Source organism: Pan troglodytes, chromosome 19 (genome assembly GCF_028858775.2).
Source record: "Pan troglodytes isolate AG18354 chromosome 19, NHGRI_mPanTro3-v2.0_pri, whole genome shotgun sequence".
In the NCBI taxonomy this organism is placed as follows: domain Eukaryota; kingdom Metazoa; phylum Chordata; class Mammalia; order Primates; family Hominidae; genus Pan; species Pan troglodytes.
This window is the reverse complement of record NC_072417.2, coordinates 32,066,958-32,090,917: the sequence shown is the minus strand read 5'-3', so window position 1 is coordinate 32,090,917 and position 23,960 is coordinate 32,066,958. Positions and strand designations below refer to the sequence as shown.

The following is a 23,960-nucleotide window of genomic DNA, read 5'->3' as shown; positions in this document are numbered from 1 at the left end:
TCACTGAAAAAAGATAAATTTGGAAATACTAAGTCAGGCAAGCACGCGAAATTCAGAATATTAAAAAAGGCAAGGCCTGGTTGCCAACATACGTTCCTCAGATGAAGGTGGATATGAAGATGCTAAACAGAACCAAATGAATGAGAAGCTGAAAGGGACACTTCGCAGGTCAGCAAATGGACTCCCTCGTTCAATACATTGAGGAAAGTGAGCTCACAAAGCTTGATTAGGGGTATACATAAATCTAATTCCTGGTGCTGTTTGCAACTACTTATATTTTAAATGCAAGGAGATAATTGCTTAGAACACATTAAGCTCACTGATTTAAACAAAACATTTCAAGACTGACACACTGGAAGGTGGTAATGTTAACACAGCACAACAGCACACCTTGCAGATTTATGTCTAAGAGATTAAATGGAATCATCACCTCAAAATTTTAATCCTCAGTTTTAACAAACACAATCAAGTCTCTATCAAATTTCCTGATTTATAGCATAATGCACTAGCCATAAAAATGTGCATTCTTCAGTTTCTCCTACACTTTTTTGCCTATCTTTCAACACTGAGCCCTGGGTGTTTTTAACATAAGCAAGGCCATATGCACATGTTAATCGCATGTTTTAGAAATGAACAAAATCTGTGATATTTCAGTAACTCATAGTGTACTTAAAAAATGAAAAGATCTCTATCAAAATATGCTTTTCACTGGGAAAAATAAATGAACCAAATGGATTTACACAAAGTAAACATTAACTTTGGTAGATTTCAATGTAGAATAGTTCATAACAAGCATATTTGCCCTTCTGCTTAACTACCAAGTTAAGAATTTTTAAAGTATTTTAACTGAGATTTTATTATGTTGACATTTGTTTCTCATTCCACATCGTCTTCCGCCAAGCGCCAGCACTTACAAGTCTCTGATTAACTGGTAGGGGCTTTGTCAGAAGCATCTGGATCACTGGTAGTGGAAGGGTTTGTTGTAACACTTGCAGTAACCACTGTGGCTGTCCACACACAGCACTTGGATTTGTCAGGTGGTCTACACCTTTAGCTAGGATCTCTTCACTAAAGCTATATCTCTTCAAGGAGGAATTTCTGGACAGCTTCAGCATCTTTAAGGTCAGCTAACTTGGAAAGCTCAACTCACTCCTCGGCCAGCTTCTGTTTCTTTCTTTATTCTGGACGCCTGTTCTTTAAGTTGGGGTCACTTCAGTCTTTTGCGGTCGAAGTAGATGCAGTACCCGATGAAAAGGGCCCCGAATACCCCAGCGGCGATGGCTCCGTTCCGAACCAGCCTCTTCCCCAGAACGCTGAGTGTGGACTGCGGCGGTGGGGGAAAGGAGCGGTTGCCCACGAACCATCCGAGCACAGGGAGCCGCTCAGACCCGACGCCGGCGGGACAGGCACTTGGAAAGCAAGATCCAGGGTTCTGAAGATTAAAATCGTTAATGCATTTACTGTATTTATGCAAGTTTGAGAGAGAGTCATGTGTATAGGATTACCACTGAGTTTATATTATTTTCTCCATGCCTGGAGAGTGTTTCTTTTGTTTTAGTTTATTTGTTTGTTTTGGTTTTTTGCTTGTTTGTTTTTGAGACCTATTCTCGTTCTCTCACCCCAGGTTGGAGTGCAGTGGCGTGATCTCAACTCACTGCCACCTGCGCCTCCCAGACTCAAGCGATCCTTTCGCCTCAGCCTTCTGCGTAGCTGGGATTGCAGGCGCGGCCACCACGCCTGGCAATTTTTTTTTTTTTTTTTTTTTTTTTTGAGACGGAGTTTTACTCTTTGTTGCCCAGGCTGGAGTGCAGTGGCACGATCTTGGCTCACTGCAACCTCCATCTCCCAGGTTCAAGCGATTCTCCTGACCTAGCCGCATGAGTAACTGGGATTACAGGAGCCCACCACCACACCCGGCTAATATTTGTATTTTTAGAAGAGACGGGGTTTCACTATGTTGGCCAGGCTGGTCTCGAACTCCTGACCTCGTGATCTACCCACCTCTGCCTCCCAAAGTGCTGAGATTACAGGCATGAGCCACCGCACCCTGCCAGTGTTTCTTAAAGAGTTAGCATATTTAAAGAATTGGATGTTTTGGGCTTAATTTCTTATTTTTTCCCTGGGATTCTTAGAGACCCCCTCTACTAGATTTATATAAACACTTAGTAACATCTTCAAACTGATCAATATAGGACCATAGAATTTGAGAGACATTAATATCCTTATTTCCTAATATCCACTGAAGATAGTTTATCTTTCCAAGGAAACTATTTCCCTTAGTTGTCCTTCACATATCACTACCACTTCACAAGAACAAACAGTTTTTGCAACTCTATTACTTCAGCATCAAAAAGGTTGGGGTCCCTACTAGGGGCATGGAATCCTCTAAGATTCTTCATTCCATTTTCCAGCTCCCCAGCATATAGGAACCTCAGTGCACCAGGCATTAATTGTCCTAAAGCAAAACATTCCATCACTTTGATCAGATTAAAACTCTAACCAGTTCTGCCCTTCCATTCTGGAATACGTGTTTAAGAAGGATAGAACTATACTCCTTCTTTTTGTAGTACAGGATTTGTCAGCCTTGACACTATTGAGATTTGGGGCTGGAAAATTGTTTGTTGTGGGGGGCTATCCTGTACCTTCTAGGATGTTCAGCAGTATCCCTGGCCTCTATCCACCAGGTACCATTAACACACTCCCCTCAAGGGGTGACAACCGGAAATATCTCCAGATATTATGTCCCTTGGAGGGCAAAATCCGCCACCCCCTCCACTCTATTGAGAGCCACTGGTCTAGTCTAATGATGAGCAGATTAATTTTAACAATGAGCAGACCTATTTTAATGATCCATATACCAGTGCCATCCAACAGAAATATAATGCAATACATAAATGTGATTTTAATATAGTAAGCACATTTTTAAAAGGTAAAAATAAATAAGCAGCTTTACTTTTAATAAAATATTTTATTCAACTAAATATTTCCAAAATATTATCATTTTGACACGTAATCCATTTAAAAATGATTCATGTAATTTTTCATTCTTTGTCAAACTAAGTTTTTGAATCCCAGTGTCTATTTTACACTTACTTGTCATCTCAATTTGGACCAGCCACATAGCAAGCACTAATTTTCTACACATGGCTAATGTGTGCCATGGGCACTGCAGTCATATACAGTGACATTTTGCAAAAGCCAGAATAGTCAACATAAACAAATTAAGAAAACAAACAAATAGCAGTGAGGGCACAGATCTTGGTTTTTGCCATTCTTCAGTAAAAAGAACCAGAGCTTCTTGGAGAAATGGCTGATTTTAGGGCTGGGGCAGAGAAAAAAAATCACAAGCATTCCTATACACCAACAACAGACAAGCACAGAGCCAAATCATGAGTGAACTCCCATTCACAATTGCTACAAAGAGAATAAAATACCTAGGAACACAACTTACAAGGGACGTGAAGGACCTCTTCAAGAACTACAAACCACTGCTTAAGGAAATAAGAGAGGACACAAATAAATGGAAAAACATTCCAAGCTCATGGATAGGAAGAATCAATATTGTGAAAATGGCCATACTGCCCAAAGTAATTTATAGATTCAATGCTATTCCCATCAAGCTACCAGTGACTTTCTTTGCAGAATTAGAAAAAACTACTGTAAATTTCATATGGAACCAAAAAAGAGCCCATATAGCCAAGAGAATCCTAAGCAAAAAGAACAAAGCTGGAGGCATCACACTACCTAACTTCAAACTATACTACAAGCCTACAGTAACCAAAACAGCATAGCACTGGTACCAAAACAGATACATCAACCAATGAAACAGAACAGAGACCTAAGAAATAACACCACACATCTACAACCATCTGATCTTCGACAAAACTGACAAAACAAACAATGGGGAAAGGATTCCCTGTTTAATAAATCGTGCTGGGAAAACTGGCTAGCCATATGCAGAAAACAGAAACTGTACTCCTTCCTTACACCTATACAAAAATTAACTCAAGATGGATTAAAGACTTAAATGTAAAACTCAAAACCATAAAAACGCTAAAAGAAAACCTAGGCAATACCATTCAGGACATAGGCACGGGCAAAGACTTCATGACTAAAACAAAAGCAATTGCAACAAAAGTTAAAATTGACAAATGGGATCTAATCAAACTAAAGAGCTTCTGCACAGCAAAATAAACTATCATCAGGGTGAACAGGCAACCTACAGAATGGGAGAAAATTTTTGCAATCTACCCATCTGACAAAGGTCTAATATCTAGGATCTACAAGGAACTTGAACAAATTCACAAGAGAAAAACAAACAACCCTATCAAAAAGTGGGCAAAGGATATGAACAGACACTTCTCAAAAGAAGACATCTCTGACCAGGTGCGGTGGCCCACGCCTGTAATCCCAGCACTTTGGGATGCCGAGGCGGGTGGATCTCTTGAGGTCAGGAGTTTGAGACCACCCTGGCCAACACGGTGAAACCCCATCTCTACAAAAATACAAAAATTAGCTGGGCATCGTGGCAGGTGCCTATAATCCCAGCTACTCGGGAAGCTGAGGGAGGAGAATTGCTTGAAGCCAGGAGGCAGAGGTTGCAGTAAGCCGAGATCGTGCCACTGCACTCCAGCCTGGGAGACAGAGTGAGACTGTATTTAAAAAAAAAAAAAAAAAGACATTTATGCACCGAACAAACATGAAAAAAAGCTTACCATCACAGGTCATTAGAGAAAAGCAAATCAAAACCACAATGAGATAGCATCTCACACCAGTTAGAATGACGATTATTAAAAAGTCAGAAAACAACAGATGCTGGAGAGGATGTGGAGAAATAGGAACACTTTTACATTGTTGGTGGGAATGTAAATTAATTCAACCATTGTGGAAGACAGTGTGGCAATTCCTCAAGGATCTAACACCAGAAATACCATTTAACCAAGCAATCCCATTACTGGGTATATACCCAAAGGATTATAAATCATTCTACTATAAAGACACATGCACACATATGTTTACTGCAGCACTATTTACAATAGCAAAGACTTGGAACCAACCCAAATGCCCATCAATGATAGACTGGATAAAGAAAATGTGGCACGTACACACTATGCAGCCATAAAAAAGAATGAGTTCATGTCCTTTGCAAAGACGTGGATGAAGCTGGAAGCCATGATTCTCAGCAAACTAACACAGAAACAGAAAACCAAACACCACATGTTCTCACTCATGAGTGGGAGTTGAACAATAAGAACACACGGACACACAAAGGGGAACATCACACACTGGGGCCTGTCAGAGGGTAGGGGGGCAAGGAAAGGGAGAGCGTTAGGACAAATACTTAATGCATGCATGGCTTAAAATCTAGATGACAGGTTGATTGGTGCAGCAAACCACCATGGCACATGTATACCTATGTAACAAACCTGCACGTTCTGCACATGTATCCCAGAACTTAAAGCAAAATAAAATAAATAAAAAAGAAAGAGCTTCCAATGGCTAATACTAGAACAATTTGAGGAACTAAATAATGTAATATTGAAATATAACCCAAAATATTAAATAAGTACCTATAAGTTCATTCATACAAGTAAAAGATTGAATGAATGAGTAAATGGAGAAAAGACAAGTCTCCTATACAGAAGAATTCCAAATAACTTATGTATAATAGCTACATCCTCTCTCCCCACATCAAGGAAGTGGCACTTCAATCCTCACCCTTTGAGTGTGAACTGCACTTATGACATCTGAGGGAGGAAAAGTAAATACGGTGGATCAACCTGGCAAACACTTCCTGACTCATACGGTCAAGGTTACTATCAACATGATAAGACATGTCGATCGCATACACCCCTGATATGATATGATGACAATTACAGTTCATCCCTGTGGTCTTCCTCTTGAAAATCTTGAGTATGAAAAATAAAATCCTAAGCCCCCCAACCACTGAACAGACCCCCTCTTGGCCAAGGGGACCCCAGAAAAACCTTAAAAGTTGAATTTGCAAGCATGATGGAATGGCAGGTCAGCCGCACCTCATTATAACTGCTCTCTTTTGCAGTTTAGACACAACAACTGACCAGCACTCAGGTTAAAATAAACATCATAAGACCGATGAAACAGTCTCTTCGTGGCAATAAGATACCAAGTTGTAAATAGGACCTAAAGCCTTGACAGGCAAGAGTTGAGTCACGCGTCCCTACACTTAAAGAATAAACTATGTTCTAATAGCCACAAGCTTTTTCTTTTCTTCTATCAGCTAAACAAACACTGGCCTGGAGATAAGCAATATTAAAACAACTGCAGCGCATCCACTGCCAGACGTGAACCAACTGACCCCCTGCTCCACCAGCCCTAACTACAGCTTTGACTGGACAAGAGACTGATTTTAGTAACTTTCTTCTGATAACAAGACCACCAACCATGGACTGGTTCTGGCTGGTTTCGATTCTGAGCACTTGAGTGCCTTCTTCTCCTGAAAAGACTTTTGATGTGTAAGGTCTAATTGTAATAGATATAAAAGTTAAAACATATAGGGTCTAATTGTAATAATTATAAAGTTTAGTCTCTACTGGCTGGGCACGATGGCTCATGCCTGTAATCCCAACACTTTGGGAGGCCGAGACGGGTGGATCACCTGAGGTCAGGAGTTCAAGACCAGCCTGGCCAACATGGCAAAACCCGTACTCTATTAAAAACACAAAAATTAGACAGGGGTGGTGATGCACGCCTGTAGTCCCAGCTACTCGGGAGGTTGAGGCAGGAGAATTTGCTTGAACCCAGGAGGCAGCAGTTGCAGTGAGCCGAGATCATACCACTGCACTCCAGCCTGGGCGACAGAGCAAAACTCGGTCTCAAAAAAAAAAAAGTTGTCTCTACTAAAAAGTGAACATGGGACAATACACACAATAAGCATGTTTACTCTCCATGCACATGCACAACCCCCTCTCAGGAGTATTCATATCTCCTCCTATAACCTGCTGAATATATATACTGCCCAAGCCATTCTGCACAAATCCTTGTTCCATCCTCCCTTCTTTCAAAGTGCTGCCTTTCTGTCTAAGCTTCCCCCCAATCAGGATGGCCAGCCTGCAAGTTGTAACACTTTATAATAAATAAAATCTCTTTTCTAAACTTATAAATTGTGTGATTTTTAAGTTGACAACCTATAACTCCAGCCTAACTATGAGAAAAACATCAGACAAACCCAAAAGGGACATTCTACAAAGTGCCTGAACAGTGCTTCTCAAAACTATCCAGGTCTTCAAAAATAAAGTCTGAAAAATTATCACAGATCCAAGGAAGCTAAGGAGACATAACTACTAAATGTCATGTGGCGTCCTGGATGGGATCCTGGAACAGACAAAGCACAATAGGAGAAAACTGGGAAATCCAGATAAATTGTGGAGTTTAGTTCACAGCAATGTATGATGGTTGTGAAAAGTGAACCACAGTAATGTAGTAATGAAAGAGGGAACTGAGTGAAGGGTACACAGGAACTTTCTGTACTATCTTTGCAACTTTTCTGTAAGTCTATGAATATTTTAAAATAAAAAGTTAACTTAAATTTTAAAAGCATTTTGTTTTATTTTACCATGGCTGGGTGGATTTTCAGATCTTTAATGGAGTAAGTCCCAGCTAGCTAAAGCCAGATTGCAGAGATAGGCAGGCACCATCAAAACCCAATTGAGCCTGGCACAGTGGCTCATGCCTACAATCCCAGCAATTGGGGAGGCTGAGGCAGGAGGATCACTTCAGCCCAGGATTTCAGGGATATGGTGAACTATGATCACTCCAGCCTGAGCTACATAGTTGTTTTTACAAAAATATTTTTAAATTATCCAGGCATGATGGCAGGCAACTGGGTCCTAGCTACTCAGGAAGCTGAGGTGGGAGGATTGCTTGAGCTCAGGAGGTTGAGGCTACAGTGAGTCATGATGGTGCCACTGCACTCCAGCCTGGGTGACAGAGCAAGACTCTGTCTCAAGAAAATGAAAAATGACCTGAGTCGGTTTTCTTTAGCTAAAAAAGGTAGAAAATGGACACAGGAAAGGGAACATCACACACCGGGGCCTGTTGTGGGGTGGGGGGAGGGGGAGGGATAGCATTAGGAGATATACCTAATGTTAAATGACGAGTTAATGGGTGCAGCACACCAACATGGCACATGTATACATATGTAACAAACCTGCACGTTGTGCACATGTACCCTAAAACTTAAAGTATAATAAAAAAAAAGGTAGAAAAAATTACCCCATTGTGCTCTCCTAAACACAGTTTGTTGTCACAGATAATTTTACCACTTAATTTTCAAGGGACAAGGTTACTTAGCAGAGAAAATTAAACACAGATTAAATAATACTTAGAGACATAAGGTCCAACTGCTTACCTGATGAAATTCCTCAGAAACTGACTTTCACAAATGTAGAGAATTCTGTGTGCCTCACAGTGAAACACATTCCTGATCCTCTCCATGATCTTCATGGCCATGATGGTCTTTCCTAAGCCAGGTAAGCCATGGACAAACAATTCTCTGTTCTTGTGGAAGCTTCTGGAGAATATCTCATACTGCTGGGCTGTGAGCAGATTTAAAACCTCATAGCTGAGCAGGTCACTCAAGAGAGACCTGAAGCCGAGCAAGACAATCACGAGGGACTGCAGCAGGGCTTCCAATGTGCTGGGTGCCTGCAAAACTATAGGACGCGGGGTAATCCGTCGGAGACACTGCAGCCTCCAAGGCCTCTGCGCTGCTCTCAGGACTCAGGCAGAGGACCTTGGCCCTGACACACACCTTCCCAGTGTAGCCCCCCATGTTCACCAGCTTCTGCTTCAAAGTAAGGGCAGTGCGAGTGCAGTAGTCCTGGCCCTGCCAGGGCTGTTCTATGCTATCAGCAGAGCATCGCAGATGACTCCTGGCTTCTCCTGCAAATTCAGGTCCACAGCCTAGCTTCTAGAGAGGACCACAGTTCCCCAGGAGAAAGGTTGGGTTTGCTTATTTATTAACTCCTCTAATCCTTCATTCTGTGAGGACAGCTCCTTCCAGAGGGATTCCAGAGTACATCGCAAATATCCTGGTAGCACTAGATGTGAAAAGAATGAGAAATTAGGGGAAGGAGAAGAATCATACTGATTATGACAATTAGTTATAATTAACTGATTAATATATTTGATTATTAATTACAGATATTTCAAATATTCTTCTATAAACATTATATTACAATTATAAAGGAAAAGAAGCTTTGAAATATCTGGTAAATCTCATCTAAACCCATGTGTTTATTATGCCTTTGACCTAACCTCTCTGAGACTTTGCTCTCTCATTTGTAAAACAAAACTAAGAATAGCACATTTCCTATGGAGAGGAATAAATGAAGTAACATAAAGAGTCTGGCTCATTGCAGCTGCTTGAAAAAGATGAGTCCTATTCCCCATCCCACTCTCAAAGTGCATGAATCTCAAAATGTCCCCTAACAGTCCCCACTAATGGGGGTAGCAGGAGCCTTCCCAGGAAGAAGGTACTCATTAGCACAATATTTGCGGAGAAGAGGAAGTTACGTAAAAGCTTTTATTGGCAGTTAATTTTCTTCAGTCCTCAACTAGGAGACCCTTGAAGCTATCTCTCCTGAAGCAGAATTGTTGCATCACATGCAGATCAATCTGAGGCTCCCCCCCATTACAAAAGTCTTCTCTTTGTCACAGGCAAACAAGGAACAATTACGTGACATGAGAGTATACTTGTGCTACAGAGTTATAAACTTATTTTAGGCTGGGTGCGGTGGCTCACTCCTGTAATCCTAGCACTTTGGGAGGCCAAGATGGGTGATCACTTGAGCCCAGGAGTGCGAGACCAGCCTGGGCATAATGGTGAAACCCTGTTTCTACAAAAAATATAAAAATGATCTAGGCAAAATGGTGCATGCCTGTAGTCCCATCTCCTCAGGAGGCTGAGGTGGGAGGATTGCTTGAGCCCAGGAGGCGGAGGTTGCAGTGAGCTGAGATTGTGCCACTGCACTCCAGCCTAGGCGATTGAGTCAGACCTTGTCTTAAAAAAAAAAAAATTTCAAAGATCATGGGGTCCAAAGGGAGAAAAACAAGAATGTTTTTGCCCTATTGTGGCAGTGGCCGAATACAAACCAGAATCAAGATTTGTAAGTGGTAATTTGAAATTGAAATTACCCAAACTTTACTGGTAATTGTTTATTGTTCATTGTTGCTTGTGCTTTCTCATTCATACCAGGTGTTCACACAACTTGATTATGCCTGCAACGTGGATGTTAGTGAGTAGGAGATGGCATCTATTATGACATACATCTAGATTTTAGAGATGTTAAGAAGTTGGGGGAGATAAATAAAACCCCCATCTCCCTGGGACAGAGCACCTGGGGGAAGGGGCGGCTGCGGGTGCAGTGTCAGCAGACTTTAGTGTACCTGCCTGACAGCTCTAAAGAGAGCAGCGGATCTCCTGGCACAGCGTTCGAGCTTGCTAAGGGTCAGATGGCCTCCTCAAGTGGGTCCCTGGCCCATGTGTATCCCAACTGGGAGACACCTCCCAGCAGGGGCCAACAAACACCTCATACAAGAGAGCTCTGGCTGGCATCTGGTGGGTGCCCCTCTGGCACGAAGCTTCCAAAGGAAAGAACAGGCAGCAATCTTTGCTGTTCTGCAGCCCACACTGGTGATACCCAGGCAAACGGGGTCTGCAGTGGACCTCCAGCAAACTCCAGCAGACCTACAGCAGAGGGACCAGACTGTTAGAAGGAAAACTAACAAACAGAAAGGACTAGCACATCCACTCAGAGACCCCATCTGAAGGTCACCAACATCAAAGACAAAAGGTAGATAAATCCACGAAGATGGGGAGAAACCAGCTCAAAAAGGCTGAAAATTCCAAAAACCAGAATACCTCTTCTCCTCCAAAGGATCACAACTCCTTGCCAGCAAGGGAACAAAACTGGACAGAGAATGAGTTTGACAAATTGACAGACGTAGGCTTCATAAGGTGGGTAATGACAAACTCCTCTGAGCTAAAGGAGCATGTTTTAACCCAACACAGGGAAGCTAAGAACCTTGAAAAAAGGTTAGACAAATTGCTAACTAGAATAACTAGTTTAGAGAAGAATATAAATGACCTGATGGAGCTGAAAAACACAGCACGAGAACTTCGTGAAACATACACAAGTATCAGTAGCCAAATTGATCAAGCAGAAGAAAGGATATCAGAGATTGAAGATCAACTTAATGAAATAAAGCAAGAAGACAAGAATAGAGAAAAAAGAATGAAAAGGAATGAACAAAGCCTCCAAGAAAATATGGGACTATGTGAAAAGACCACATCTACGTTTGATTGGTGTACATGAAAGTGATGAGGAGAATGGAACCAATTTGGAAAACACTCTTCAGGATATTATCCAAGAGAACTTCCCCAACCTAACAAGACAGGCCAACATTCAAATTCAGGAAATACAGAGAACACCACAAAGATATTCCTCGAGAAGAGCAACCCTAAGACACATAATCATCAGATTCACCAAGGTTGAAATGAAGGAAAAAAATGTTAAGGGCAGCCAGAGAGAAAGGTTGGGTTACCCACAAATGGAAGCCCATCAAACTAACAGCAGATCTCTCTGCAGAAATCCTACAAGCCAGAAGAGAGTGGGGGCCAATATTCAACATTCTTAAAGAAAAGAATCGTCAACCCAGAATTTCATATCCAGCCAAACTAAGTTTCACAAGTGAAGGAGAAATAAAATCCTTTACAGACAAGAACATGCTGAGAGATTTTGTCACCACCAGGCCTGCCTTACAAGAACTCCTGAAGGAAGCACTAAACATGGAAAGGAACAACCGGTACCAGCCACTTCAAAAACATATCAAATTGTAAAGACCATCCACACTATGAAGAAACCATCAACTATGGGCAAAATAACCAGCTAGCATCATAGTAACAGGATCAAATTCACACATAACAATATTAACCTTAAATGTAAATGGGCTAAATGCCCCAATTAAAAGACACAGACTGGCAAATTGGATAAAAGAGTCAAGACCCACCAGTGTGCTGTATTCAGGAGACCCACCTCACGTGCAAAGACACACATAGGCTCAAAATAAAGGGATGGAGGAATATTTACCAAGCAAACGGAAAGCAAAAAAAAGCAGGGGTTTCAATCTTAGTCTCTGATAAAACAGACTTTAAACCAACAAAGATCAAAAAAGACAAAGAAGGGCATTACATAATGGTAAAGGGATCAATGCAACAAAAGAGCTAACTATCCTAAATATATATGTACCCAATACAGGAACACCCAGATTCATAAAGCAAATTCTTAGAGACCTACCAAGAGACTTAGACTCCCACACAGTAATAGTGGGAGACTTTAACACTCTACAGTCAATATTAGACAGATCAACGAGACAGAAAATTAACAAGGATATTCAGGACTTCAACTCCGCTCTGAACCAAGCGGATCTAATAGACATCTACAGAACTTTCCACTGCAAATCAGCAGAATATACATTCTTCTCAGCACCTCATGGCACTTATTCTAAAACTGACCACATAATTAGAAGTAAAACACTCCTCAGCAAATGCAAAATAACAGAAATCATAACAAAAATCCTCTCAGACCACAGTGCAATCAAATTAGAACTCAGGATTAAGAAACTCACTCAAAACCACATAACTACATGGAAACTGAACAACCTGCTCCTGGATGACTACCAGGTAAATAACGAAATGAAGGCAGAAATAAAGACGTTCTTCATAACCAATGAGAACAAAGACACAACGTGCCAGAATCTCTGGGACACATTTAAAGCAGTGTGTAGAGGGAAATTTATATCACTAAATGCCCACAAGAAAAAGCAGGAAAGATCTAAAATCAACACCCTAACATCACAATTAAAAGAACTAGAGAAGCGACAGCAAACAAATTCAAAAGCTAGCAGAAGACAAGAAATAACTAAGATCAGAGCATAAATGAAGGACATAGAGACACAAAAACCCCTTCAAAAATTCAATGAATCTAGGAGCTGGTTTTTTGAAAAGATCCACAAGATAGATAGACTACTACCCAGACTAATAAAGAAGAAAAGAGAGAAGAATCAAATAGATGCAATAAAAAAATCATAAAGGGGATATCACCACGAATCCCACAGAAATACAAACCACCATCAGAGAATACTGTAAACACCTCTATGCAAATAAACTAGAAAATCTAGAAGAAATGGATAAATTCCTGGACGCATAGGCCCTCCCAAGTCTAAACCAGGAAGAAGTCGAATCCCTGAATAGACCAATAACAGCTTCTGAAATTGAGGCAGTAATTAATACCCTACCAACCAAAAAAACTCCAGGACCAGACAGATTCACAGCTGAATTCTACCAGAGGTATGAAGAGGAGCTGGTACCATTCCTTCTGAAGTTATTCTAAACAATAGAAAAAGAGGGAATCCTCCCTAACTCATTTTATGAGGCCAGCATCATCCTGATACCAAAACCTGGTAGAGATGCAACAAAAAAAAGAAAATTTTTTTTGATGAACATCAATGCAAAAAATCCTCAAAAAAATACTGGCAAACCGAATCCAGCAGCACATCAAAAAGCTTATCCACCACAGTCAAGTCAGCTTCATCCCTGGGATGCAAGGCTGGTTGAACATACGCAAATCAATAAACGTAATCCATCACATAAACAGAACGAATGACAAAAGCCACATGATTATCTCAATAGATGCAGAAAAGGCCTTCAACAAAATTCAACACCCCTCCATGCTAAAAATTCTCAATAAACTAGGTATCGATGGAACGTACCTCAAAATAATAAGAGCTATTTATCACAAACCCACAGCCAGTATCATACTGAATGGGCAGAAGCTGGATACATTCCCTTTGAAAACCAGTACAAGACAAGGATGCCCCCTCTCACCACTCCTAGTCAACATAGTATTGGAAATTCTGGCCAGGGAAATGAGGCAAGAGAAAGAAATAAAGGGTATTCAAGTAGGAAAAGAGGAAGTTGAATTGTCTCTGTTTGCAGATGACACGATTGTATATTTAGAAAACCCCACTGTCTCAGCCCAAAAATCTCCTTAAGCTTATAAGCAAGTTCAGCAAAGTCTCAGGATACAAAATCAATGTGCTAAAATCACAAGCATTCCTATGCACCGATAACAGACAGACAGCCAAATCATGAGTGAACTCCCATTCACAATTGCTACAAAGAGAATAAAATACCTAGGAATACAACTTACAAGGGATGTGAAGGACCTCTTCAAGGAGAACTACAAACCACTGCTCAAGGAAATAAGAGAGGACACAAATAAATGGAAAAACATTCCATGCTCATGGATAGGAAGAATCAATATTGTGAAAATGGCCATACTGCCCAAAGTAATTTACAGATTCAATGCTATCCCCATCAAGCTACCAGTGACTTTATTCACAGAACTGGAAAAAACTACTTTAAACTTCATATAGAACCAAAAAAGAGCCTGCATAGCCAAGACAATCCTAAGCAAAAAGAACAAAGCTGGAGGCATCAAGCTACCTTACTTCAAACTATATTACAAGGCTACAATAACCAAAACAGCATGGTGCTGGTACCAAAACAGACATATAGACCAATGGAACAGAACAGAGGCCTCAGAAATAACACCACACATCCACAACCATCTGATCTGACAAACCTAATAAAAACAAGCAATGGGGAAAGGATTCCCTATTCAATAAATGGTGTTGGGAAAACTGGCTAGCCACATGCAGAAAACTGAAAGTGGACCCCTTCCTTATGCCTTATACAAAAATTAACTCAAGATGGATTAAAGACTTAAATGTAAGACCTAAAACCATAAAAATCCTAGAAGGAAACCTAGGCAATAACATCCAGGACATAGGCATTGGCAAAGACTTCATGACTAAAACACCAAAAGCAATGGCAACAAAAGCCAAAATTGACAAATGGGATCTAATTAAACTAAAGAGCTTCTGCACAGCAAAAGAAACTAACATCAGAGTGAACAGGCAATCTACAGCATGGGAAAAAATTTTTGCAATCTATCCATGTGACAAAGGGCTAATATCCAGAATCTACAAGGAACTTAAACAAATTCACAAGAAAAAAACAAACAACCCCATCAAAAAGTGGGCAAAGGATATGAACAGACAGTTCTCAAAAAGAAGACATTTATGCACCCAACAAACATATGAAAAAAAGCTCATCATCACTGGTCATTAGAGAAAAGCAAATCAAAACCACAATGAGATACCATCTCACGCCAGTTAGAATGGCAATCATTAAAAAGTCAGGAAACAACAGATGCTGGAGAGGATGTGGAGAAATAGGAATGCTTTTACACTGTTGATGGGAGTGTAAATTAGTTCCACCATTGTGGAAGACAGTGTGGCAATTCCTCAAGGATCTGGAACCAGAAATACCATTTGACCCAGCAATCCCATTAGTGGGTATATACCCAAAGGATTATAAATTATTCTGCTATAAAGACACATACACACATATGTTTATTGTGGCACTATTCACAATAGCAAAGACTTGGAACCAACCCAAATGTCCATCAATGATAGACTGGATAAAGAAAATGTGGCACATATACACCATGGAATACTATGCAGCCATTAAAAAGGATGAGTGCATTGCTTTGCAGGGACATGGATGAAGCTGGAAACCATCATTCTCAGCAAACTAACACAAGAACAGAAAACCAAATACCACATGTTCTCTCTCATAAGTGGGAGCTGAACAATGAGAACACACGGACACATAAAGGGGAACATCACACACTGGGGCATATCTGGGGGTGGGGGGCTAGGGGAGGGACAACATTAGGAGAAATACCTAATGTGGGTGACGGGTTGGTGGGTGCAGCAAACCACCATGGCTTGTGAATACCTATGTAACAAACCTGCACATTCTGCACATGTACCCCAGAACTTAAAGTATAATAAGAAAAGAACTTGTCCATATAACAAAATACCACCTGTTCCCCTAAAACTATTGAAATAATAAAAATAATAATAGTAAATAAAAAATAAAATAGATTAGAAAAGAAAAAAAAGTTGAAGAGATGGAAGCTCAGAAACATTAATTAACTTTCTCAAAGTCACTCAAACCCATACTGAAAGAGAAACCCATACTCTTCCGACTAACATTATAACCTCATAAACGTCATCTGTCACGTCTTTTGGTGCCCTGGCTAGCCTCCTGGGTGACTGCTTTGTCTTTTTTTTTTTTTTTTTTTTTTTTGAGATCGAGACCATCCTGGCCAACATGGTGAAACCCCATCTCTACGAAAAATACAAAAAATTAGCCAGGCGTGGTGGCAGGCACCTATAGTCCTAGCTACTCGGGAGGCTGAGGCAGGAGAATCACTTGAACCCGGGAGGCGGAGGTTGCAGTGAGCCAAGATTGTGCCACTGCACTCCAGTCTGGTGACAGAGTGAGACTCTGTCAGAAAAAAAAAAGAGAAAGAAAGGAAGGAAGGAAGGAAGGAAGGAAGGAAGGAAGGAAGGAAGGAAGGAAGGGAAAGAAAGAAAGAAAGAAAGAAAGAAAGAAAGAAAGAAAGAAAGAAAGAAAGAAAGAAAGAAAGAAAGAAAAGAAAAGAAAAGAAAAAAGAAAAGAAAGAGAGAAAGGGAGAGAAGTTAAACTTTTGGACTATACATTCTTATGTAGATAGTGGGGGAAATGAAGATGGCCAAGGGAGGTGGTAAATCTGACAAATGGAGTAAAAGGAACATCAATGATTCTTAGTCTTTTTTATTTCAAAGAACTTGTATTTGGGAGTGGTTGTGCAAATCAATAAAACTTAACTGTGCTATGGTGAGAAGGGGGCTCTTAAGACTCTCAGAATTGTGCCACAACCTGCACAATCACTTTTTTCTTTTGCTTGACTATGCATTCGTGCATGCCGTGAAAACATTTCGTTATTTGATTCAGTAGCGCAGGAAACATTCAATGAAAGCTCACACTAAACACAGTGCTGTCAGAGATACTAAGAATCTGTCTGCTGGGGACATATGGTTTAGGTCACAACAAATTGCCATAACGTGGCTTAAACATATGTGAAGAAAAATCCATAGCCCCAAATGCCTATATTGGTTAAAGAGAAAGATAAAAGTAGAGTGAATTTACAGAACTTAGAAAAAGAACTAGATCACAAAGGAACACAAAATAAAGGGAATAATAAATGTAAGGGCAGGAGGAAATTGAAAAATTAAAAAACAATTTATTTGATTAATTAACAAGATTAAAAGTTTTGTTTTTCCTTGTTTTGCTTTTTTGTCTGGTTTTCCATCTTTTTAGACAACCCACTAGCACTTTTATTTTTTTCACTAGCATCTTTATTATTTTAAAGAAATGAACAAATAAAATGGTGGTTGATGCAGGTGTGAAAAGGAAATAGACTTCTGAGCAGGAAATTATGTAGAAGGCCAGATCTTTCACGATCTTACTCATATGTCTGATATGTGCCTTGTAATAAAGCTTACAACTGTCTTCTTCTGTATTTTATGACCATTAAAACAACCTTGTCAGATTATTTATACAAAGTGCCATTTGTGACATATAAGCTTTAAAGTTTTAATGTTTATTCCTATGGACATGTTCTTTCAAGTATAGCATGCCATTGGTTTCCGTGGATAAAATTTTCATATTGGCAACTCTCTTCTTTTATTATATTTACTTATTTATTTATTTATTTTTGAGATGGAGTTTCACTCTTGTTGCCCAGGCTGGAGTGCAGTGGCGCGATCTCGGTTCACTGCAACCTCCATCTCGCAGGTTCGAGTGAGTCTCCTGCCTCAGCCTCCCAAGTAGCTGGAATTACAGGTTCCTGCCACCACGCCTGGCTAACTTTTTAAATTTTTTTTATTTTTATTTTGTTTAATAGAGATGGGGTTTCATCGTGTTGGCCAGGATGGTCGTGAAATCCTGACCTCAGGTGATCCACCCACCTCGGCCTCCCAAAGTGCTGGGACTATAGGTGTGAGCCACCCGGCCCGGCCTGACAACTCTCTTCTACATCTAAAAGTGCGAATTATTTTGTATGAAATAGAAACCTCAAGAACTGCTAATCTTTTCTTCTCCCTTTAAGACCCAAAGAAAAAAATCAATACACAGAAAACTCTAGTAGATTTCTTCCTCTAAAATCATACCTGAGAAAGATTTGGTTCCATCAAAATATGTATTAAGAAATTTGAAAACATAAATGAATGGTTTTTAAAAATAGGCACAGGCCGCGCACAGTGGCTCACGCCTGTAATCTTAACACTTTGGGAGGCCGAGGCGAGTGGATCACCTGAGGTCAGGAGTTTGAGACCAGCCTGGCCAACATAGCGAAACCCCGACTCTACTAAAAATACAAAAATTAGCTGGGCATGGTGGCACATGCCTCTTATCCCAGCTACTTGGGAGGCTGAGGAAGGAGAATCGCTTGGACCTGGGAGGTGGAGGTTGCAGTGAGCCGAGATTGCACCACTGCACTCCAGCCTGTGCAAAAGGGAGTGAGACTCCATCTCAAAAAAAAAAAAAAAAAAAGGCACAAAAGCAAAGCTTGTTTAATAAAAAATTGATAATGCAGATAAATCAATAACAGAATAAAAAGCCTGAGGGACGTTATCAAGAAAAATTTTATAAAGTACCTGGCTCCGTTGGGATTACTGGAAAACGTTTTTTTAAAACTTCAAAATCAGGCCAGGCACCGTGGCTCTCACCTATAATCCTTACACTTTGGGAGGCCAAGGCAGGCATATCACTTGAGGCCAGGAGTTCAAGACCAGCCTGGCTAACACAGTGAAATCCTCACCCCTACTGAAAATACAAAAATTAGCCAGGCATGATGGCAGGTGCCTGTAATCCCAGCTACTCAGGAGGCTGAGGCAGGAGAATCGCTAGAACCCAGGAGGCAGAGGTTGCAGTGAACAAAAATCATTCCACTGCACTCCAGCCTGGTGAGACCCTGTCTCAAAAACAAAAACGAACCAAAAGACAAAAACAAAAAAACTTCAAAATCATATAATTATCACATTATTAAATATATATTGTTTGACACACAAAAAATGGCAGGCTACAACATTCAGTTTTATATACTTTATAAACAATATTATGGCGATCAATAATATTTTCAGCCTTATCTCTTATCATCTTAATAATATTACATTGTTTTACAATTTGTAAACATCAAATAAACAGAATTTTATATTCTGCTTTTATCACATAACACCTCTACAGCCCTTTCAAGTTGTTACGCTTTTAGTTATATGTTACATTTCATCAAGAAGATGCTTAATACAATGTTGTATGTAGAAACTATTTTTAAAAGATGCATATTAATGAACTAGGTACTTCTCAATTGTTAAAATTGAAATTGCTCTCAATTCATACTTAATCATAAATAATAGTCATAAATCATTTACTCAACAAATATTTATTGGAAATCTATTATTTGCCTAGCACTGTGCTAAATCCAGAAAAGACAGTGGTGAACAAAACAAACCTGGTCCCTGTTCTTGAGGAGGTTGACAGTAAACAAGTGACTCCTATGGACAAAAGTTTAGAATGTCAGGGGAGCTTAGAATGGAAACACTGCCCTCACCTGGCAGTTGGAGAGGGAATGGGTTCAGAGAAGGATTTCCAGAAAAAGTAACATTTGAGTTAAGATCTGAAGAATGCAAATGAGGTGAAGAGTTAATTTGGTGAAGAAGGGGGGGAAGAATTTTCTAGACAGAAGTAAGAAGGAGTATGTCAAGTTCAAAAGACTGACAGCACAGAGCTGGAAGGATAGAGGCAGGAGATGAGGTTGGAACCATGCTCAGGTGTCCGACTGTGCATTGTCTGGTAAGCCACTTTAAGGGTTCCTGGCTTTACCCTAAGAGTAATGGGAAGCTGGCCAGACACTGTAGCTCACGCCTGTAATCCCAGCACTTTGGGAGGCCGAGGCGGGCAGATCACCTGAGGTCAGGAGTTCGAGACCAGCCTGGCCAACATAGTGAAACCTCATCTCTACTAAAAATACAAAAATTAACCAGGCTGCACCTGTAGTCCCAGATACTTGGGAGGCTGAGGCACGAGAATCGCTTTAACCTGGGAGGCAAAGTTTGCAGTGAGTCGAAATCACGCCACTGCACTCCAGGCTGGGCAGCAGAAGGAGACTCTGTCTCAAAAGAAAGGCCTGGGCACGGTGTCTCATGCCTGTGATCCCAGCACTTTGGGAGACCCAGGTGGGCAGATCATGAGGTCAAGAGATGGAGACCATCCTGACTAACACGGTGAAACCCCATCTCTACTAAAAATACAAAAAATTAGCCGGGCATGGTGGCACATGCCTGCAGTCCCAGCTACTCGGGAGGCTGAGGCAGGAGAATCTCTTGAACCCGGGAAGCGGAGGTTGCAGTGAGCTGAGATCGTCCCACTGCACTCCAGCCTGGCAACAGAGCAAGACTCCGTCTCAAAAAAAAACAAAAAGTAATGGGAAGCCATTGGAGGTTGTTAAGCAGGAAGACACGGCATCAGACGAACATTTTTCAAAGTCCTTTCTAGCTGAAGCAGGTTAGAGCAGTCATGGAAAAGACCTTTCAGGATATGGTTTCAGCAGCCCATATGAGAACAGATGGTGATGTGGACTAAGGTGGGGACAGTGGAGAAGTAGGCAGAGTTGAGAGAGATTTAGAATTAAGCCGGCAGAGTTGAGAGAGATTTAGAAGTAAGCCGAGGGACCTGGCAATTGATGGGAATTCACGTCTATTATTTCAATTGCTCCTCTTCCATCTCAATCCAGTGGATAAGAACCAGAATGGGCCCAGTCACTGGCGGGAGCTGTTTATGAGATACTGCTTCTCACCCCAGATTAAAAACCATAGCTTAGCCAAACATTGAAAGGGAGAAAGGATCCAAATGTGGAGAGAGAACCTGGATATATGCCAAAGCTTAAGCAGCCAGAAGCAGAAATCTCTATCAAGGCCTGGGATCAAGAGTTCTGATACAGGAAGAGCTAATCAATCAAGAGCAAATAAAAACAAAGGGCATAGCAGGAAGGTTAACGCTTGTGCTCCTCATGAGCTGAAAGAGCTAACATTTATTGAGCCAGGAACTGTACCAAAAACTTTACATACATTATCTCATTGCTTTCTCACAACAAATACTATTATCTTTATTTTACCAATGAGGAAACTGAGGTTGGGGGACATATTCAGAGTCATATGGGTGAGGCTCAAATCCAGGAGTATTTGATTCCAAATGCTAGTGCTTCTAATCAAAACCTAGACTCTCTCTTTCTCCTTTTTTTTTTTTTTTTTAGATGGAGTTTCACTCTTGTTGCCCAGGCTGGAGTGCAATGGCGTGATCTCGGCTCACCACAACCTCCGCCTCCCTGGTAGCTGGGATTCAAGCTACTAGGTTCAAGCAATTCTCCTGCCTCAGCCTCCCTAGTAGCTGGGATTACAGACATGTGCCACCTTGCCTAGCTAATTTTTTTTTTTTATTTTTAGTAGTGACGGGGTTTCTCCACGTTGGTCAGGCTGGTCTTGAACTCCCGACCTCAGGTGATCCGCCCGCCTCAGGCTCCCAAAGTGCTGGGATTACAGCACCACACCTAGCCTTTTTTTTTTTTTTTTTAAGCAACAGGGTCTTGCTCTGTCATCCAGGCTGGAGTGCAGTGGTGCAGTCATAGCTCACTGCAGCCTTCACCACCCGAACTCAAGCAGTCCTCCCACCTCAGCCTCCCAAGTAGCTGGGACTACAGGTGTACGCCACCATGCCTGGCTAGCTTTTTTTGTTTTTGTTTTTGAGATGGATTCTTGCTCTGCCGCCAAGGCTCGAAGGCAGTGGCAGGATCTCAGCTAACCGCACCCTCCACCTCCTGGGTTCAAGTGATCTTTCCACCTCAGCCTCCTGAGTAGCTGGAATGACAGGCACGCACCACCACTCCCAGGTAATTTTTGTATTTTTAGTAGAGACAGGGTTTTACCATGTTGGCCAAGCTGGTCTTGAACTCCTGACCTCAAATGATCCACCTTCCTCGGCCTCCCAAAGTGCTGGGATTACAGGCGTGAGCCACCACACCCGGCCCTGGCTAGTTTGTTTGTTTGTTTGTTTGTTTTGTAGAGATGGGGTCTTGCTATGTTATCCAGGCTGTTCTCAAACTTCTGGGCTCAAGCGATCTTCCCACCTTGGTCTCCCAAAGTGCTGGGATTACAGGCATGAGCAACCACATCCGGCCAAAAATCTAGGCTCTTAATCATTGTGCAAACTGGTCTCCCAAATTATTAGGCCTCTTGGAAGACAAGAGAGTTTTCATTACTCTGGTAAGAATAACCATTCTGGAATAATCTCCCTGGTATTTGTGATAGCATTTATTTTATAAAACACATTTGATAACAAGAAAAACATAGGTCTATTTCTGTTAAACACAGGCAAGCAAAAGTCACATGTAAAAACACAGCTAGACAGAACATCTAGGGCCTTCACAAGTATCTGCTTTAATTAATGTTGGTAAACAAAATGACCCAATGCAGTGACACATTTGCAAACATTATATCTAAATCCAACTAGATCACAGTTTCCCAGTCAATATAGCTTAAGTTTCTCTGAAAACAAAATAGTTTATATATTACGAAAAAAAAAAAAACACAGTTGGGCTCAGTGGCTTATGCATGTAATCCCAGCACTTTGGGAGGCTAAGGTGGGCAGATTGCTTGAGCCCAGGAGTTTGAGACCAGTCTGAGCAAGGAAATCCAGTCTCTACAAAATATAAAAAAATTAGCTGGGTGTGGTGGTGCATGGTCTATAGTCCCAGCTCCTCGAGAGTCTGAGACGGGAGGATCACTTGAGCCTAGGGAGGTCGAGACTGCAGTGAGCCACAATTGCATCACTGCACTCCAGCCTGGGTGACAGAGTGAGATCCTGTCTCAAAAAAAAAAAAAAAATAAGAAAAATAAGAAACCCCTTTTCATAGTGATGAAGCAATCAGCTAACTGCTAAAGAATCTTCACAGGCGAGGCTGGGTACGGTGGCTAATGCCTATAATCCCAGCACATTGGGAGGCCAGGAGGTCAGGAGTTTGAAACCAGCCTGGTCAATCTAGCAAGACTTCCTCTCTACAGAAACGAAAAAAATTAGCCAGGCACCCTCAGGCTCAGTGCCTGTAGTCCCCGCACTTTCAAAGGCTGAAGCAGGAGGATCCTTTGAGCCCTGGAAGGTCGAAGCTGCAGTGAGTTGTGATCGCACCACTGCACAACAGCCTGGGCGAAAGAGTGAGAACCTGTCTCAAAAAAAAAAGAGAGTCTTCACAGGCATCCCTTCCTCCCAAGTCTCCTCACTTGTCTTATCTGAAGGTTTGTTCCCCAGAACTATGAGAACCCTCCACATCTCTTTCTCTCAGCCCAGCCAGGTTCCTCTGGGCTTGAGTCCTACATCCCTGGCCTCAGCTACAAGGTGAGTCCAGTCTAAGGACCAGCTCCTCTCATTGTCTATTTCATTTATTTATTAAAAGTGTAGACCTAAAGTGTCTACTTCATCCTCTCTTGCCTAAAGTGGGTATATCTGGAAGAGTCTGTAGCCACAGAGGAGATTTTCATCTTAGAGTTATGAGGTCTCTTTGAGAGACTCTCCATTCCATTGAATAAGCATGGCTTAGATCTCTCTGGACAATCTGTACTTACCTTGGGAGTTAAAAGATTCCACAGGGTTGAGATGCTGAAAAGATGAGAAAGTTCCAGGAGCTCTGATCTACTTAGGAGTCCCTGCAGTTTGGCTGAGGACAGTGGTAATCCTCAAAGGCTAGAAATGGCTTTCAAATCTGAGCGCTCTGCAGAACAAGTCCAGGAAAAATGCTGCTTTGGTATTTCTGAGAATGAAACTAGAAGGTTGCCGCCTTTTTAAAGTTTCCATTTCTCAGAATTCTCCTACTCATTTTAGGCCTGCCATTCTAGCCTCAAGGGGGGAAAATGTG

The 23,960-nt window shown here is 41.3% G+C and overlaps 1 protein-coding gene across 4 annotated transcripts in view; it reads right to left on the bottom strand.

The window, feature by feature from the left end:
• The window catches only part of SLFN12L (schlafen family member 12 like), a 64,294-nt gene extending 40,334 nt beyond the window's left edge, over positions 1 to 23,960 (bottom strand). For 3 of the 4 annotated variants that reach the window (XR_010153235.1, XR_010153234.1, XM_001156165.8), the window contains exons 1-2: positions 23,671 to 23,960; positions 8,390 to 9,080 (exon numbers count right to left, since the gene is read on the bottom strand). Coding sequence is in view for 1 of the 4 variants with exons in the window: in XM_001156165.8 (XP_001156165.6) it covers positions 8,390 to 8,490 (101 nt within the window). In the remaining 3 variants the exon portion in view is untranslated. The remainder of the gene's footprint in view (positions 1 to 8,389; positions 9,081 to 23,670) is intronic. The other variant, XM_063799636.1, reaches the window with a different exon arrangement.